This window comes from Monodelphis domestica, chromosome 6 (genome assembly GCF_027887165.1).
Source record: "Monodelphis domestica isolate mMonDom1 chromosome 6, mMonDom1.pri, whole genome shotgun sequence".
Classification (NCBI taxonomy): domain Eukaryota; kingdom Metazoa; phylum Chordata; class Mammalia; order Didelphimorphia; family Didelphidae; genus Monodelphis; species Monodelphis domestica.
The window spans coordinates 80,618,200-80,637,182 of NC_077232.1; the positions used below are offsets into that span (position 1 = coordinate 80,618,200).

Genomic DNA, 18,983 nt, shown 5'->3' on the forward strand with positions numbered 1-18,983 from the left:
GCCAGGGGAATGAGGGTCCTGGCACTGTCTCTAAAAGGTTCACCATCCCTGACCCAGCCCATGCCACTCTAATGCCTTAGAACCAATTGGGGATTATTAAAAAAAAACCCTCTTTATGTGAATCAGATTAGATTTGGTTGAACAACTGATTCAAGTTAAAAACCAACTATCAATATTTAGGGATTTGTGCTAAAATTAACCACTGTGGGGACTCATATTCACTATTTAGCAAACATTTGAGTGTATAAGAGTTTTAATTTTAAGCAATAAGCATGACAGAGATCTGAGTTGTCATAGTTATCAAAGGAGACATCACAAATACTGATTTTTAGCATATTCCCTGTGAATGCACCCACTCAGAGGACTTTCTGAGAATTGTGATAACTATGTAAAAGTTTTGCTAATAAAATTGAAATTATACAATAGTTTTTATAACAAAAAAAAACCCTCTTTCTGTTCTAGAATCAATACTGGTTTCAAGGCAGATAAGTGGTGCGTGTGCCCCCATCTTGCCTCCTCCCAACCCCTCCCCCCATTATTTTAACATTCTTGCCTTTTTAAATTTTGAGTTCTCTATATTGTCTCCTGTGGCCAACTTTATATCTATTCATGTAAAATCTTATAAAATGTAGAATTTCCCTTTTAGCCATATCTCAAAAGAAAGCAATAAATAAATAAAAGTTCTCTTTTTGGAAGAGAATTTCATCATGAGTCCTTTAGAATTGTCGTGCTTGGTTCATTGTATTGATCAGTGTAGCCAAATCTTTCACAGTTGGCCATCATTTACAGTAATGCTGTTACTATGTTCAATGATTTTCTATTTCTTCTAATTTCTTCTAATTGCCATATTTTTAAGTATTCCATCACAATCACTTGCCACAACTTGTTCGGCTATTCCAAAATTGATTAGCGTCCCTCAATTCCTAATTCTTTCACATCACAAAAAAAGTGCTGTAAATATTTTTTTAGATATAGATCCTTTTCCTTTTCCTTAGATTTCTTTGGGGGGTATACAGATCTAGCAGTGGTATTGCTGGGTCAAAGATTATTCACAGTGATATATCCCTTTGGGCATCCCTCCAAGTTGCTCTCCATAATGATTGGAACAGTTGAACTCCCTAGTTGTTCATTAATGTACCTATTTCCCTTCCCTCCAGCATTTTTCCTTTCCTTTAGGTATGAAGGTCTGTCTCAGAATTGTTTTAATTTGCCTTTGACTTAGAGCATTTTTAATTAGATAGCTTTAATTTCTTTTTCTGAAAACTGCTAGTTCATGGTATTTGACCATTTATCAGTTTAAGAATGGCTCTTATTTTTATAAATTTGACTCACATATTTTGAGATATGAGACCTTCATCAAAGAAATTTTCTATAAAATTTCTTGTCCCTTTTTATTTTTTAAAATTAATTAATTTAGAGATTTTTCCATGGTTACATGATGCATGTTCTTTCTCTCCCCTCCAGGAGCCAATGAGCAATTCCACATTGTTTTAAACAAATTATATACCCATCAAACCATGTGATCAAGCAATGGGTTTTTTCCTGCATTTCTGCTCCCACAGTTTTTTCTCTGAATATGGAGAGTGTTCTTTCTCATAAGTGCTTCTGGATTGTTCTGCATCATTGCATTGCATTAGGAGAGAAGTCCATTTTGTTTGATTGTGCCACAGTTTATATCTGTCTCCATGTACCATGTTCTCCTGGTTCTGCACCTTTCACTCTGCATCAATTCCTGGAGGCCATTCCAGTTCACATGGAATTCCTCCAGTTCATTATTCCGTTCAGCACAATAATATTCCATCACTATCGGCACAATTTGTTCAGCCATTCTCCAATTGAGGGACATTTCTTCATTTTCCAATTTTTTGCCAACACAAAGAGCTTGGTTTTAAATATTTTTGTATATGTATTTTTCCTTATTATCTCTTTGGGATAAAAACCCAGCAGTGGTATGGCCTGATTAAAGGGCAGGCAGTCTTTTAAAGCCCATTGGGTGTAGTTCCAAATTGCTTTCCAGAATGGTTGGACCAATTCACAGCTCCACCAGAAATGCACGTGTCCCAATTTTGCCACATCCCCTCCAACATTTATTACTTTCCTTTGCTGTTATATTGGCTAATCTGCTAAGTGTGAGGTGATACCTCAGAGTTGTTTTGATTTGCATTTCTCTAATTATGAGAGATTTAGAACACTTTTTCATGTCCTTAATGATAGTTTTGATTTCTTTATCTGGAAACTGCCTATTCATGTCCCTTAACCATTTATCAATTGGAGAATGGCTTGATTTTTTTTTTTTGGTACAATTGATTTAGCTCCTTATAAATTTGAGAAATTAGACTTTTGTGAGAGGTTTTTTTATAAATATTTCTTCCCAATTTGTTACTTCCCTTCTAATTTTGGTTGCATTGGTTTTGTTTGTACAAACATTTTGTACAACATCACATTTTGTAATATCCTCTCTTGCTTGGTCTTAAATTCTTTCCTTTTCCATGGATCTGACAAGTATACTATTCCATGTTCACCTAATTTACTTATAGTTTCCTTCTTTATTTTGAAGTCATTTACCCCTTCTGAATTTATCTTGGCATAGGGTGTGAGATGTTGATCTAAATCTCACCCATGCTGTTTTCCAATTTTCCCAGCAGTTTTTGTCAAATAGTTGGTTCTTGTCCCAAAAGATGGGATCTTTAGGTTTATCCTACACTGTTTTGCAGAACTCATATACTCCAAGTCTATTCCATTGATCCACCCTTCTGTCTCTTGTCCAGTACCATATTGTTTTGATGATTACCACTGTGTGAAATTTTTTAGTAAAATGAAGTTTTCCTGATTGTCTTTGAATTAGGTCTATTATTTTGTCCGAGATCATGAATGTTACCCCTGCCTTTTTTTAGTTACTTCAAGCAAAACATAATAGATACTGCTCTATAGCACTTTACTATACTCTATTTTCCTGATTTATGTGTCTCTTATATAAAACATTATTGAATTCTATTTTCTAATACATTCTGTCATCAGAACTTCTCTTTTATACATTATTTCATCCCTTTCTTTTAAAAGTTTCCCCCCCCCCAGATTAAATGTTGATACAAAATGTCAGAAAACATTAAAATAGTATCAGCATGTAATCTGGGGGAAAAAGTGTAATACATATTCTCTTCCTGCCACCCCTCTGCCCTCTCTCAGATGGTAGGTAATATAATATAGGTTGTACATATGCTGTCTGTGTTTTTTAGCATGTTGTAAAAGAAGACACATATATATAAAAGAAAAATTCATAAAGGAAATAGGGTGAAGGATGGTATAAATCTGCATACAGACACCTTCATTTCCTTTTATGGCAGTGATTAGCTTTTTTAGTCATGAATCCCTTTGAGTTGTCTTGGATCCTTATATTATTGATAATAGTTGAGGCATTCACTGTTGATCATTATACATTATTGCTGATACTATGTTGAATGTTCTAGTTCTGCTCGCTTCAATTTTCATCACTTCATTTAAGTTTCCAGGTTTTTGTGATCATCCTTTTTGTCATTTCTTATGGAATAATAGTATTTCATTGCAGTCATATACTATAATTTGTTCATCCATTCCCCAATTGATGAATATCCCTTCAGTTTCCAATTCTTTGCTTCCACATGAAGAGTTTTTATAAATATTTTTGTATAGGTAGGTTCTTTTTCCCTATCTTTGATCTTGCTGGGGTACAAACCTAATAGTTGTATTGCTGAGTTAAAATATATGCAGTTTGGAGGCTCTTTGGGAAAGGTTCTAAATTGCTTTCCATAATGGTTGTATTAGTTTACAGCTCTGCCAACAGTGTATTAGTGTCCCAATTTTCATTCTTCAATATTTTTCCTTTTTTTGTAAACGTTAGTGAATCTCTGATAGTGTACCGATGCCTCAGAGTTGTTTCAACTTGCTTTTCTCTAATGTATAGTGATTTGGGGCATTTTGTCATATAACTAAAGATAGTTTTAATTTCTTCATCTTGGGAATTGCCTATTTATATCCTTTTACCAATTTGTCCATACAAAGGATATTTTAAGAATGCTTTATGTTCTTATAAATGACTCAGTTCTCTATATAATTGAGAAATGAAACTTTTGTCCAAGACATTTTCCGCCAGTTTGTTTTCCTTCTTATCTTGGTATGTAGTTTGTTATCTCCAACTATTTTACATCTTATAATGTTCTCTATATCTTGTTTGAACATGCATACTTCCCTTATCCTTAGATCTGACAAGTAAACTATTTTGTGCTCTCCTACTTTATTTATGGTATCAGACTTCATTTCTAAGTCATACCCATTTTGACTTTATCTTGGATATATGACATGAATTGCTGCTCTATCCCTAATTTCTGCTGTAGTATTTTCCAGTTTTCCTAGAAGTATTTTTTTTACCCATACTTTCGCTCTTAGAATTGATACTAAGTACTAATTCCAAGGCAGAAGAGTGGTATGGGTTAGGCATTTGGGGTTAAATGACTTGTCTAGGGTCACATCTAGGAAGAATCTAAGGCCATATTAGTAGATTTTGTTGAATAGGAAGTTTTTGTTTTTTTTTTTAACCCTTACCTTCTGTCTTGGAATTAATACTGCATATTGGTTCCAAGGCAGAAGAATGGTAAGGGCTAGGCAATGGGGTTTAAGTGACTTGCCCAGGGTCACACAGCTGGGAAGTGGCTGAGGCTGAACTTGAACCTAGGACCTCCCATTTCTACACCTGGCACTCAATCCAGTGAGCTACCCAGCTGCCCCCTGAATAGTAAGTTTTTCAAAATACTTGGATCTTCGGGTTTGTCAAACATAAGGTTACTATGGTTATTTACTACCTGTTATTGCGTGCCTTATCTATTCTATTGAGCACTACTATATTTCTTAACCAGTGCCATATTGCTTTGATAGTTGTTACTTTATTATAGAACTTGAAATCTGATGTAGTTAAGCCACTTTCATATGCTTCATTTTCATTAATTCCCTTGATATTCTTGGACTTTTGCTTTTCTAGATTAATTTTATTTTTCCTGGCTCAATGAAAATTTTTTTTGGAAGTTTGATTGGTATTGCACTGAATAGGGAAATTAAGTAGAATTTTCACTTTTATTATATTGACTCAGCCTACCAATGAGCAATTAATGTTTTTCCAGTTGTTTAGATCTGATTTTATTTGTATGAAAAGTGTTTTGTAGTTTTGATCAGTTCCTGGGTTTTTCTTGACAGGTAGACTCCCAGGTATTTTATATTGTTTACATTTATTTTAAATGGGATTTCTCTTTGTATCTCTTTCTGTGTTGGACTTTCTTGTAATATAAGAGATGCTGGTTTATTTTATATCTTGCAATTGCTAAAGTTGTTAATTGTTTAATTAGGTTACTTGTTGATTCTCTAGGATTCTTAAAGTATACCATTGTATCTTTTGCAAAGAGTGATAGTTTTATTTCCTCATTTCCTATTCTGATTCCCTCACTTTCTTATTGCTATAACTAACATTTTAAATATATATTGCATAATCGTGGTGATAATGGACCTCCTTACTTCACTCTTGATCTTATTGGAAAGGCTTATAACTTATTTTCATTATAGATAATGCTTGCTGATGATTCAAGATGGATGCTTTTTAACATTGTGAAAACTGTTCCTTTTATTCCAGTATTCTCAGGTGATTTTAATAGGAATAGGTGTTCTCTTTTAGCTTTTTGGGAAGTCATTAAGATAATATGATTTCTGTTGTTTTTGTTATTGATGTGGTCAATTATCCTGATAGCTTTCCTAATGTGAACCGTTTCTCCATTCCTTGTATGAAACCCACCTGGACAATGGTATATGATCCTTCTAATATATTCCTTCAATCTCCTTGCTAGTATTTTATATATTTTTGCATCAGTATTCATTAGGAAAATTTGTCTAGTTTTCTTTCTGTTTTTTCTCTTCCTGGTTTAGGTATTAACACCGTATTTATGTGATAAAAGGAATTTGTTCTAATTCCTTCTGAGCTAATTTTCAAAATTATATAGTATTAGAATTATTTGTCCTTTAAATGTTTGGTAGAATTCTCTTGTGAATCCATGTGTCCTTGGGGCTTTTGTCTTGGGGAATTTATTGATCTGTTTTCTGAGATGGAGTTATTTAAATGTCCTTTTTCCTTTTCCTCCTCTTAATTTGGGCAATTTATATTTTTATATGAATGTATCTATTTTGCTTAGGTTGTCAGATTTATTGGCATTTAAATGAGCATAATAACTCCTTATAACTTCTTTAATTTTCTCTTAAAAAGAACAAACAACCCTTACCTTCATTGTTTTAGAATTGAACTTATCAATTCCAAGGGAGAAACACAGTAAGGGCTAGGCAATTGGGTTAAGCACCTTGTCAGGGTCAAACAGTTAGGACATGTCAGAGGCCAGAATTGATCCCAGGACATTCTGTCTCCATGCCTGGGTCTACCCACTGAGCCACCTAGCTTCCCCAATTTCTTCTTCATTGATTGTGAATTCACCATTTTCATTTTTTTAAAAGCAAATTAACTAATGCCTTATTGTTTTTGTTCCTTTTTCATAAAACCAGCTCCTTGTTTTATTTATGAGTTTGATGATTTTTTTACTTTCAGTTTTACTAATATCTCCTTTGATTTTTTTTAACCAGGATTTCTAATTTGATGTTTTAATTGGGGCTTTTAATTTGTTCTTTTTCTAGTTTTATTGCATGCCCAATTGATCTGTTTTTTTTTTCTGTTTTAATATAAGCATTTAAAGATACATGTATATAATATAAGCATTTAAATATATGTATATATATTCCTCCCTTACCCCTTATGATACTTTGGCTACATCCCCAAAATTTTGGTATGTTGTCTCCTTATCATTCTCTTTAATGAAATTTTTTATTGTTTCTATGATTTGTTCTTTGATTCACTTATTCCTTAGGATAAGGTCATTTGGTTTCCAAATAATTTTTAGGCCTTTTTCTGCAGCCCTTTGTTGAATGTAATTTTCATAGTAGTATGATCTGAAAAGGATGCATTTAATATTTCTGCTTTTCTGCATTTGGTTGTGAGGCTTTTATGCCTTTTCATAATCAGCTTTTGGGAAGGTGTCATGTATTGCTGAGAAAAAGATATATTCCTTTCTTTTCTTAATTCTGTTTTCTCCAGAGATTTATCAAATCTAACTTTTCTAATATTATATTTATCTTTATTTTCTCGTTTATATTTTGGCTTATCTAATTCTGAGAGAGGAAGCTTAATATATGTCCCCTAGTGATATAGTTTTATTTGGTATTTCCTTTTATAACTCATGTAATTTCTCCTTTAGCAATTCAGATGCTATGCCATTTGGTGTATATGTGTTTAATATTGACATTACTTCATTGTAAGAAGCACTTTCCTTATCTTAATTTCACATTTGATTTGTCTGAGATCATAATTTCTACCCTTTGCTTTTTTAATATTAGCCAAAGCACAATAAACTCTACTCCAGCTCTTTACCTTTATTTTGTATGTATCGCCCTGATCATTTTTCATTTTCTCCTTTATGTTTATTAACTATTTATCCCTCTATTTTATTTGCTTCTGTTCATCCAACTCTCTTTTTATCTTGTCCCTCTCAAAAGTTAATTGCTTTTGACCACTGTTTCCTTTAATTTCTCCTTCCTTTTATTATTGCACTGTACCCTTCCCCTACTATTTCCCTAATAGATAATTTCTATGCTTTTTATAATTATTATTATTATTCTTTCCCTGAACCAATACTAGTGAGAGAGATGTTCAGTCATTTTCTGCTCCCATTCCCATTTCCCATTGATGGTACAAATTCTTCTTTTAGTCTGTCTTTGCCTCTCCCTTCCTCCTTCTCCCAGTTCATCATTTTTTCCTACCCCCTTCATATGTTTTGGAGATCATTCCAACATAATTAAGTCATATCCTGCCTTCTGTGTATATAAACTTTTAATTACAATAATAATAATAGAAATAATAATGTTCTTAGGAGTTACATAGGAAAGTTTAATTTGCTTTCCTTCTGTGCATTCTTTCATTACTGTTTTATGTTTTTCTTGAGTCTTATGTTTGAAAGTCAGGTTTTCTGTTTAACTCTAGTTTTATCAGGAATACTTGAAAGTTCTCTAGTTCATTAAATATCCATTTTTTTCCTCCTGAAGGATTACACCATTGTTTCCCCACATCTGCTGATTCTATAATCTGTAGTTAACTCCCCGTGGGGTGGGGTGGGGTTGGGGGTTGATGAAAAAGTTGGAAAATTCTGGAAAACTAAAAAATAGTTAACAAAATTCAAACTGCCTGTCAAGTGAATATAGACTCTAATATGTTGAAGGCTGCCAGCCCAGTATATGACTCATCTCTTTTTGTCTCCATAACTATATTCTCATGCTCCATTTTCTTCTAGGTTGTCTTTCATGTTTCCAACATGTTATCATAGTACCTTTATTGTAATAATGGCCCCAAAGTGTTAAATAGTGGTGTTGGTAGTGCAGTTGTGCCCCTATGTCTCTTGATTTTTAGTTATTTGATTTAGTAATCTGATTAAATTACCTGTGCCCTGCTTATATTCATTTCTGCTGGTTTATTTTTTCTTGGTTATGATCCTAGCTCCTTTAGCTTCTGGAATATCGTGTTCCAAGCCCTCCCTTCCTTTAATGTGGAAGCTGCTGAATCTTGTGTGATCTGACTTTTTCTCCACAATATTTGAATGGTGTCCTGCTGGCTCCTTGTATTTTCCCCTTGACCTGGGAGATCTGGAATTTGTTTGTAGTTTCCATTTTGGTATCTTTTAAGTGGTGATTGATGGACTCTTGAATTTTTTTTGGTCCTCTGGATCTGAGACACCAGGACAACTTTCCCTAATAATTTCTTGAAATATGATGTCAGTGCTCCTTTTTTTGATCTTGGCTTTCAAATAGTCCAATAATTATTAATTTATCTCTTCTTGATCTATTTTCTAGGTCAGTTGTTTTTCTCATGAGATATTATACATTTTCTTGTATTTTTTCCATTGTTTTTCCTTTTATTGTTTCTTGAAGTCTCATGGAATCATTAGTTTCTATTAGCCCAATTCTAATTTTTATGGAATTGTTTTCTTCAGTAAGCTTTTGTACCTCTTCTTCCATTTGGCCAGTTTTGCTTTTTAAAGAGTTCTTTTCTCTGGTGATATTTTGTGTTCTTTTACCAAAATGTAAATTTTCTTTTCATAATTTTCTTGTGTCACTCATTTCTTTTCCAGTTTTCTCCCTACCACTCTTATCTCTTTATTTAATTTCTTCCAAGATCTGAAAATAACATGAAATTTGGCCTATGCCAACCGGGTGACCTTCCCCTAATACTACTCTCTATTCCCCTAATATTTGCTGATTTGAATGGACAAAGGGAGTTTCTTCATCAGGAGTTCTTTATATCAATTAAATCATAATTCTAGTAAAAAACAAAATGTACTATTACCATTTCCTTAGTTTAATAGTAACCATTTTTCCCCCATTTGAATTAGTTTATTTAGTCAATTTAGAACATTTTTCCTTGGTTACAATAGTCACGTTATTTCCCTCCCTCCCTTCCACCCACCCTTCCCGCAGCCGACGTACAATTTCATTGGGTATTACTTGTGTCCTTGATCAGAACCTATTTCCATGTTGTTGATGTTTGCACTAGGATGTTCATTTAGAGTCTACATCCCCAACAATATCCCTTCGACCCATGTAATCAAGCAGTTGTTTTCTTTGGTGTTTTTACTCCCACAGTGTTTCCTCTGGATGTGGATAATGGTTTTTCTCACAGATTCCTCCAAGTTGTTCAGGGTCACTGCACTGCCACTAATGGAGAAGTCCATTACATTCGGTTGTACCATAGTGTATCAGTCTCTGTGTATAATGTTTTCCTGGTTCTGCTCCTCTCACTCTGCATCAATTCCAGGAGGTTGTTCCAGTCCCCATGGAATTCCTCCACTTTATTATTCCTTTGAGCACAATAGTATTCCATCACCAACATATACCACAATTTGTTCAGCAGTTCCCCAATTGAAGGGTATACCTTCATTTTCCAATTTTTTGCCACCACAAAGAGTGCAGCTATGAATATTTTTGTACATGTCTTTTTCCTTATTATCTCTTTGGTGTACAAACCCAGCAGTGCTATGGCTGGATCAAAGGGCAGACAATCTTTTAGCACCCTTTGGGCATAGTTCCAAATTGCCCTCCAGAATGGTTGGATCAATTCATAACTCCTCCAGCAATGCATTAATGTCCCAACTTTGTCACACCCCCCCAGCATTCATTACTTTCCTTTGCTGTCATGTTAGCTAATCTGCTAGGTGTGAGGTGATACCTCAGAGTTATTTTGATTTGCATTTCTCTAATTATTAGAGATTTAGAGCACTTTTTCATGTGCTTATTAATAGTTTTGATTTCTTTACCTGAAAATTGCCTATTCATGCCACTTGCCCATTTATCAGTTGGAGAATAAATAGCTTGATTTTTTTGTACAACTGGTTTAGCTCTTTATAAATTTGAGTAATTAGACCTTTGTCAGAGGTTTTTGTAATGAAGAATTGTTTCCCAATTTGTTGCTTCCCTTCTAATTTTGGATGCATTAGTTTTGTTTGTACAAAAACTTTTTAATTTGATGTAATCAAAGTTATTGATTTTACATTTTGTGATTTTTTTTTCCTAGCTCTTGCTTGGTTTTAAAGTCTTTCCTTTCTTAAATATCTGACATGTATACTATTCTGTGTTAACCTAATTTGCTTATAGTTTCCTTCTTTATATTCAAGTCATTCACCCATTCTGAGTTTATCTTGGTGTAGGGTGTGAGATGTTGATCCAAAAACTAATCTCTCCCATACTGTCTTCCAGTTTTCTCAGCAGTTTTTATCAAATAGTGGGTTTTGGTCCCCAAAACTGGAATCTTTGGGTTTATCATAGACTGTCTTGCTGAAGTCATTTACTCCAAGTCTATTCCACTGATCCTCTTTTCTGTCTCTTAGCCAGCACCAAATTGTTTTGATGACCACTGCATTATAGTATAGTTTGAGATCTGGGACTGCAAGTCCTCCTTCCTTTGCATTTTTTTTTCATGATTTCCCTGGATATGCTTGATCTTTTGTTCTTCCAAATGAACTTTGTTATGTTTTTTTCTGATTCAGTAAAAAAGTCTTTTGGTAGTTCAATGGGTATGGCACTAAATAAGTAAATTAATTTTGGCAAGATTGTAATTTTTATGTTAGCTCGTCCCACCCATGAGCGATCAATGTTTTTTCAATTGTTTAGATCTAGTTTTAATTGTGTGGAGAGTGTTTTGTAGTTGTGTTCATATAGTTCCTGTGTTTGTCTTGGCAGATAGATTCCCAAGTATTTTATATTGTCTGGGGTGATTTTAAATGGAATTTCTCTTTCTAATTCTTGCTGCTGAAATGGGTTGGAGATATATAGAAATGCTGATGTCTTATGTGGGTTTATTTTGTATCCTGCAACTTTGCTAAAGTTGTTTATTATTTCCACTAGATTTTTGATTGATTCTCTAGGATTCTTTAAGTAGACCATCATGTCATCCACAAAGAGCGATAACTTGGTTTCCTCATTGCCAATTTTAATACCTTCAATTTCTTTTTCTTCTCTACTTTCTACTGTTAGTGTTTCTAGTACAATGTTAAATAAAGAGGTGATAATGGGCATCCTTCTTTCATTTCTGATCTCATTGGGAAGGCTTCAAGTTTATCCCCATTGCAAATAATGTTTGCTGATGGTTTTAGATATATACTGTTTATTACTTTTAGGAAAGGCCCTTCTATTCCTATACTTTCAAGTGTTTTCAATAAGAATGGTTGTTGTATTTTATCAAAGGCTTTTTCTGCATCCATTGAGATAATCATGTGATTTTTGTTGGTTTGCTTCTTGATATGGTCAATTATGTGGATGGTTTTCCTAATATTGAACCGTCCTTGCATTCCTGGTACGAATCCTACCTGGTCATAGTGAATAACCCTTGTGATGACTTGCTGGAGTCTTTTTGGTAGTATCCTATTTAAGATTTTTGCATCTATATTCATTAAGGAGATTGGTCTGTAGTTTTCTTTCTCTATTTTTGACCTGCCTGTCTTTGGGATCAGTACCATGTTTGTGTCGTAGAATGAATTTGGTAGAACTCCTTCTTGGCTTATTTTGTCAAATAGTTTGTATAATATTGGAATTAGTTGTTCTTTGAATGTTTGATAGAATTCATTTGTGAATTCATCTGGACCTGGGGATTTTTTCTTGTGGAGTTCTTTGATAGCTTGTTCAATTTCTTTTTCTGATATGGGGTTGTTTAGGTAATCTATTTCTTCCTCTGTTAGTCTAGGCAATTTATATTTTTGTAAGTATTCATCCATATCACCTAGATTGCCATATTTGTAGCCATATAATTGGGCATGATAGTTTTTAATGATTGTCTTAATTTCCTCTTCATTAGAGGTGAGGTCTCCCTTTTCATCTTGGATACTGTCAATTTGGTTTTCTTCTTTCCTTTTTTAAATTAGACTGACCAGTACTTTGTCTATTTTATTTGTTTTTTCAAAGTACCAGCTTCTAGTCTCATTTATTAAATCAATAGTTCTTTGACTTTCAATTTTATTAATTTCTCCTTAGATTTTTTAGGACCTTTAATTTAGTTTTCCTCTGAGGATTTTTCATTTGTTCACTTTCTAGTTTTTTAATTTGCATGCCCAATTCATTGACCTCTGCCCTCCCTAATTTGTTAATATATGTACTCAAGGATATAAGTTTCTGCCTACCCCATAGGTTTTGAAAGGATGTTTCATCCATGTCATTTTATTCAATGAAATTATTAATTGCTTCTATGACTTGTTCTTTAACCGATTTTCGAGAATTATATTGTTTAATTTCCAATTAATTTTTTATTTACTTCCCCATGCACCCATACTAATTATTTTCATTGCATTGTGATCTGAGAAGTTTACATTTTTTAATTTCTGCTCTTTTGCACTTGTTTGCAATGTTTTTATCCCCTAATACATGGTCAATTTTTGTGAATGTACCATGTGCTGCTGAAAATAAGGTGTATTCCTTTTTGTCCCTATTTATTTTTCTCCACATGTCTATTAACTAATTTTTCTAAAATTTCATTTACTTCTCTTACCTCTTTCTTATATATTTTTTGTTAGAGGAAGGTTCAGGTCTCCCACTAGTATAGTTTTTCTATTTCATCCTTGAGCTTCACTAGTTTCTCCTTTAAAAATTTGGATGCTATGCCATTTGGTGCATAATAGTAAGCATTTTAAATGTTAGATATACCTAATAAATGGTTTTGTAAGGATGAAAAGGATAAGGGATAGGAAAAAATGCAATGGTTGTCTCTTAGAGAAAGAGAGAAGAATTTATCCACAAACTATGGGAAAAGATTCTAGAATGGGGAGCTCTGCAGAAGGGGTTTTGGGGTGTTTACTGGGAAAAACTGTCACTCCTAACTAAAATTGACTTCTCTCTGAGCTGGAAGGGAGAACAGCTGCTCTATCAACTCTTGGGAATTAACCAGTTTTATGGAAAAACTAGGAGGTTCTTGGGTTTAGAGGAATACCTAGGAGGAAATCTGTTTCCTTGAAGTGCTGTGAACCATTTGGATAAAGTAAACTAAAGGGTTTTACATATGAGACTTTGGGTTTTACCTAGGAAGCCAACCCCAGGCCTGGGAAAGGACTCACTCCACCTGTCAGCACTATCTCCTCAGCCTTTTAGAGACAATCTAGGATGTTTGGTTTAGTAAGATAATCAGATCGGGGTTTTTTTTGGCCTATACAGATCAGGGAGCTGTTAAGGAGGGCTTGAGAAGACCAGAAGAGTGTCCTCGTGAGGGGAGTGTAGAAAAGTGGGTGGAGATTGAGATTTTTAGAGATAGGGACCCTGTGGAGTTTATCAAGTTTCTCTAACCTTCATAAGCTAAATAAATTTGATTTCCTATAGTCTGAAGGGGTTTGTGCTTAACTATCCCTTGGTTATCCCTAGGTGGCTTTTTTCTATCACCAATTCATCTAGGTCCTTCCCAGCCAATATATCTCCTTAGGGGGGGAGGTAGTTTTCTTTTTCAGTTTCTCAATCATTTTGAGAAAAAATTTGACCTCTCTTTGTATAGATTCTTTTTTGATTATTGGATAAGGTTATTTTGCCAAAATCTAACATCATTAGGTTCTAGTGCCCTACAGAGTTTTCAGTATCTTATGCCTGAATATGTCTCAACTTCCCACCTTCTTTGGTCTATGTGTGAAGCATCCCTTTATCTTTTTGACTTGGGAAGCATGTCTTGGAGTTTAAACTATTATTGTCCATTCACCTGTGAAATTTTTAGAAGTTTGTGATTTCACAAGAAATATTAAAAGGTGGTTTAGTTGAGGTATATATAAAATAGATTTTAGTTTTGATTTGTCATTTGTTAGAATCTCTTAACTCTGATGCTGCTGCATTATATTGGCTTTTCCTGGTTTTTAATTAATAATTATTTACATTCACAACCTTAAATAGGAATTATGCTGAATCATTTGTGGAAATGTTAGTCTAAAAATAAATGTTTGGCTGACTCACATCTATATCCTGTACTGAGCCCTTAAAGCAAGTAATCCCAATTATTTTTCCCTACCAGGGTGCAAGTAACCTGTAGTTGCCATTTAATACTTTCACTGCTTTCTGGCTCCAGGCTGGTGTATGGGAAGACAGAGGGAGCCTTTATCTCTTTTTGTCTTAGAATGAATTTCTAAAGCTAATTGTGATATAATATCCAAAGCCTATTTAAGGCATGAGAGTAAGTGGTCAGTGAACTCCTATCACAAAATATTATAATGTTTTTAAATCAATGATACATACATCCATTTATTGTCATACTTCCTAATTCTCAATATAATCTAATGATTTCATAATTTTCAAGTAAAGTTTTTCCCCACAACTCAGAAATTTTAATTAATCTGGGTAAATTGTGTTAATTTTGTAATTTAATACATTTCTGGATATTATGGCAGTAACAAGGATATAGCCATCAAAAGGTATAAAATGAAATCTTATTCCTATTCCCAAATATGATTAGTCTTGTGCTACTTTGTCAGGATATTTAAAGAGAACATTTAAGGTCAGTGACTATCTAGAAATTTTAACTGTAGAAGCAAGGAAAATTTATAATAATTCTGAAATGTTGCCTTTATTGTAAGTTCATAGTATCATTTTTCCAAATAAGCAAAAAAACAACAACCCCAAAACATTACAAAAAGGAGAATGATCCTTAATTCTCCAGAGCTATAATAAAGTGTACCTGGTGTCTGATGAAATCTGATGAAAATGCATTAGGGAATAAAACCTTTAATTTAGCTACTATAAAAGCAACTTCCTCTAAGGAATCAATTCTGGTAGCCTGAAAGTGTGAATGGATTTTATTTTATGTAAAGTTGTCTTGTTTTCCTCTTTTTTTTCAGGTGAGGATTTTGCTGATCTTTAAGCAATTAGGGAAAATTGACAGGCTTTTCAAATTGAGAGAGAGAGAGATAGTGAACTGTTTGAAATGGAGGAAGGAAATACAATTCTATATACTTTAAAAAGTTAAAGTTTTTTATTTGCAAAGTATAGGCATTAGAATAAATTATTTTAAGACGCCTTTTACTTCTAATGTTCTACAAAAAGTTTTCTAATCTTTTTGCTTAGCTGATAGACTTTGCTGAGTTTTTATCAAATTCTTAATGTTTTAACATAGAATGATGTTGAAACAAATGATATTATGCTTCTACCCTCTGGGAGGGTTTCTGTTTCTGAATATTACTACTATGCATTTTATAGCCCTTGTTATGTGAATTATTTCTGATTTCACAGTATAGTTGGCCCATATATGGTGGGTTTTCCAGTTAAATAGTTGAGATAGATACAGATTTTTTTTTTCTTTACAAAAAAGACACTGGTTAGAAGAAATGGTGAAGGTGTTGATTGATTAGTCAACATGTATAAAATGTGGTGAGTTCTAGCTTTTTGATACTCTAATATATGTTCATAGGTTGCAAATTAAAAGAGAGAGGCTTAAAAAAAAATGACCGGACATGTACTACTTTGTTTATATAATTCCATGCATTTCAAGATAATTATGAATAAAATCTGATGTGAAAAAAAAATACTGAATTTTGAGTTGGAGAACCTAGTCAGATCTTAGCTCTTCTACTGAGTAATTGTGTGACCATGGGCAAGTCACTTCCCCTCTTGGGCCTTAGTTTTCTCATCTCTAAAATGAAAGAATGACCTACTTCTAAGTCCCTTTAGACTCCAGATTTTGGTATCCCATTATAAGAAGATTAATATGATCAGACATGAATCTCACAAGATTATGGGGAATTAAATATAATCAAATCTTTTTGTTACCCTGAGCTGCTATGCAAACTTCGCCCATGACCATCTCAAAAAGAGCTCAGTCCCTTCATTTACTGTGCATCTTGGTATAGAGAGAGTTAAAACCATTAAATATTATTTTTTCATAGTTTTTTTTTGTGAATTAACAACTCTGATTGTTTTTGTGTCATTTCATGATCCTCACCCCTTTAATTTTTAACTTAAAGCCCTCTAGGTTTTTGTATCAATCCAAATTCATCAGTTCGTCTTGCCAGTAATCAATCATTATGTCCTCTAAGTCACTTGTCCTTACCCATACATCCTTTCCACTCCCCCCAAAATCTTAATCTTTTATGCTTATTTATGTTTAATTTCTCAAATTCTACCCTTACACAGGGAAAAAAGTAAATCTACTACTTGCAACCCTATCTATATATAGCCTTCAGTTGGTCTCTAGAGCCATCTCATGAGATGGTTCCCAAACTATACATTCAGCCAAAATCATTCTCTAACCTCTAGTCATTTATTACCTGTTGCCTCTTGTAATCTCCCCCTGAGTGTTTGCATTTATAGGTGTCTCAGAATAAAATAATAATAATAGCTACCATTTAAGTGCTTAATGGTTTGCAAAGTATTTTACATTTTACCTCATTTGATCATCATAACTATTTTGGGAGGTTATGCTTATTATTATACCCATTTTACAGATGAGGAAAATTGAGACAGTCATACAGCTTAAATATGTGAGGCAGCATTCAAACTCAGGTCTTCTTGACAGGTCCAGCATTCTGTGCTCTGTATTACTTGGCTCCTTGGACCAGCTGTGTAGAGAGTGGATATGGGTAGGGGAAAAGCTTGAGCAGACCAGTTAGGTAGTGATGGCCATAATTTAGGTAAGAGATGAAGAACTAGAGTGCTGTGGAATGCATTTGAGAATTAGTATAGAGAAAGAAATGAAATGATAAGATTTGGAAATTGGATATCTCGGGTAAGAGAGGAAGAAGAAATGATAGAGTTGACAAACTTTGGTAACTGGAAGGATGATGGTGCCCTGGATAATGGGGAATTTCAGAAGTGGGAAGAGTTTCAGAGAAAATATAATGAATTTTTTTGATGCCTAAGGGCCATCTTTCCAATTTACTTTGTGAATTATTTCTTCTTCTATCCTAGCTAGCCACTCTTTATACTTTTTAATGAGCCACACTTTTGAGGAGCATTCCTTTATTCCTTATAACAAATATGATGAACAGATTAATTTATTCATTGGTGAATGGTTGTGCGTGCTGCACACTCAGATTTCTGAAAAGCATTCCTTACTATTCAGTCTTCCTGTGTCTCAAATGAAAACATTAATCTTTTGTGTCTCCTCTTGGAAATTTCTCCTGTCAGGATTCTGATCTTATTGGGGCTCTGGAAAAGATTGCTTTTTCAACCATCCTATCTGCTTAAGTATTTTATTTTAATGTTAGTTTCCTTGATTAGATAGCATACTTCCTTTAATTCCATTAAGCATTTGCAATATTAAGTCAGCAAACACACTTTTGACTAGGATTTTGAATTTCTTAGTTCACTCTTTCTCTACTGTGTTGTTAGAACCTGATTTCTATTAAACTGCTTTCTAGTTTTCCTGGTTGTTTTTGTCAAGTAATGAATTCCTAGTAACTATAGTCTTTGAAACTCTCACTTTCTGAAAATGTATGCTTTCCAGTAGAATAGAGTAAGTTTCCTGGACCTGGACATTGTTACTTAAAAGTTCCACCTCCCTCCCTCCCCCTCCAAGAATAGTAAATTGATATATTCTGCTTAATACTTACTATACTGGAAGAGACTTTAAGTTTTATACTATGTACTGTTTATTTATCTTCCTCCTATATTGAAAGAATTAATACTATTCTTGAACTTGAAATGACTGTGAGGTTGCCAAATCTACCCATCTGCTTTCCCAAATAACTATAATTTTGTGATCACTTACATCATTATTTATGGAGAGCTAGCATATCCAACATTTTTGTTAAATAGCTGTATCTAGCATTTTTAGTCTGTAATGATTAGGTTTCAGTATTATTGGTTCCAATGCAGAAGAGCAGTAAGGACCAGGCAATTGACATTAAGTGATTTGAAACCCAGGACCTCCGGTCTCTAAGCCTGGATTAATTAATTAAGTAGGATTAACTCACTGAGCCTTCTAACTGCCCTGACTTTTTCCTTTTTAAGTAAAAGGGGTGAGAGAGAAAAATTTCTCCTCTGTTGACTTAATAGGCAATGAAGCCCAACACACTTATTTTAAGGAAACCAAAGCCCAAGGAAGATAATAACCTACTAAAAAAGATCACACAGAAAGTGGGCATTATACATGGAATTTGAACTAAAGTCCTTCAATTCCATATCCAATGCTCTTTCCATCATATCACTGCTTCTCTATTCATCTATTAGTTGTTCAGTACATGATTTCTGAAAGATTTGAAGTAAAGATATTCTGTGCCTCGTTTTCATATTTTAAAAGTACTACATAATTATGAATGCTTAAAATCAAATTCTAATTGCTTTTTTTTTTCCTTCCTTCCTGTTTCTTACAAGTTTATTGAAGGTAAGTAACAATATTTCATATTTAACTACATCTTAAGGAAAAACTTTGA

At 33.7% G+C, this 18,983-nt stretch overlaps 1 protein-coding gene across 1 annotated transcript in view; it reads left to right on the forward strand.

The window, feature by feature from the left end:
• RNF4 (ring finger protein 4) overlaps nucleotides 1–18,983 on the forward strand; it is a 76,699-nt gene that overhangs the window by 46,227 nt on the left and 11,489 nt on the right. Inside the window, exon 5 of the mRNA XM_001373813.5 lies at nucleotides 18,925–18,934. Within this exon, the coding sequence (XP_001373850.2) occupies nucleotides 18,925–18,934 (10 nt within the window). The remainder of the gene's footprint in view (nucleotides 1–18,924; nucleotides 18,935–18,983) is intronic.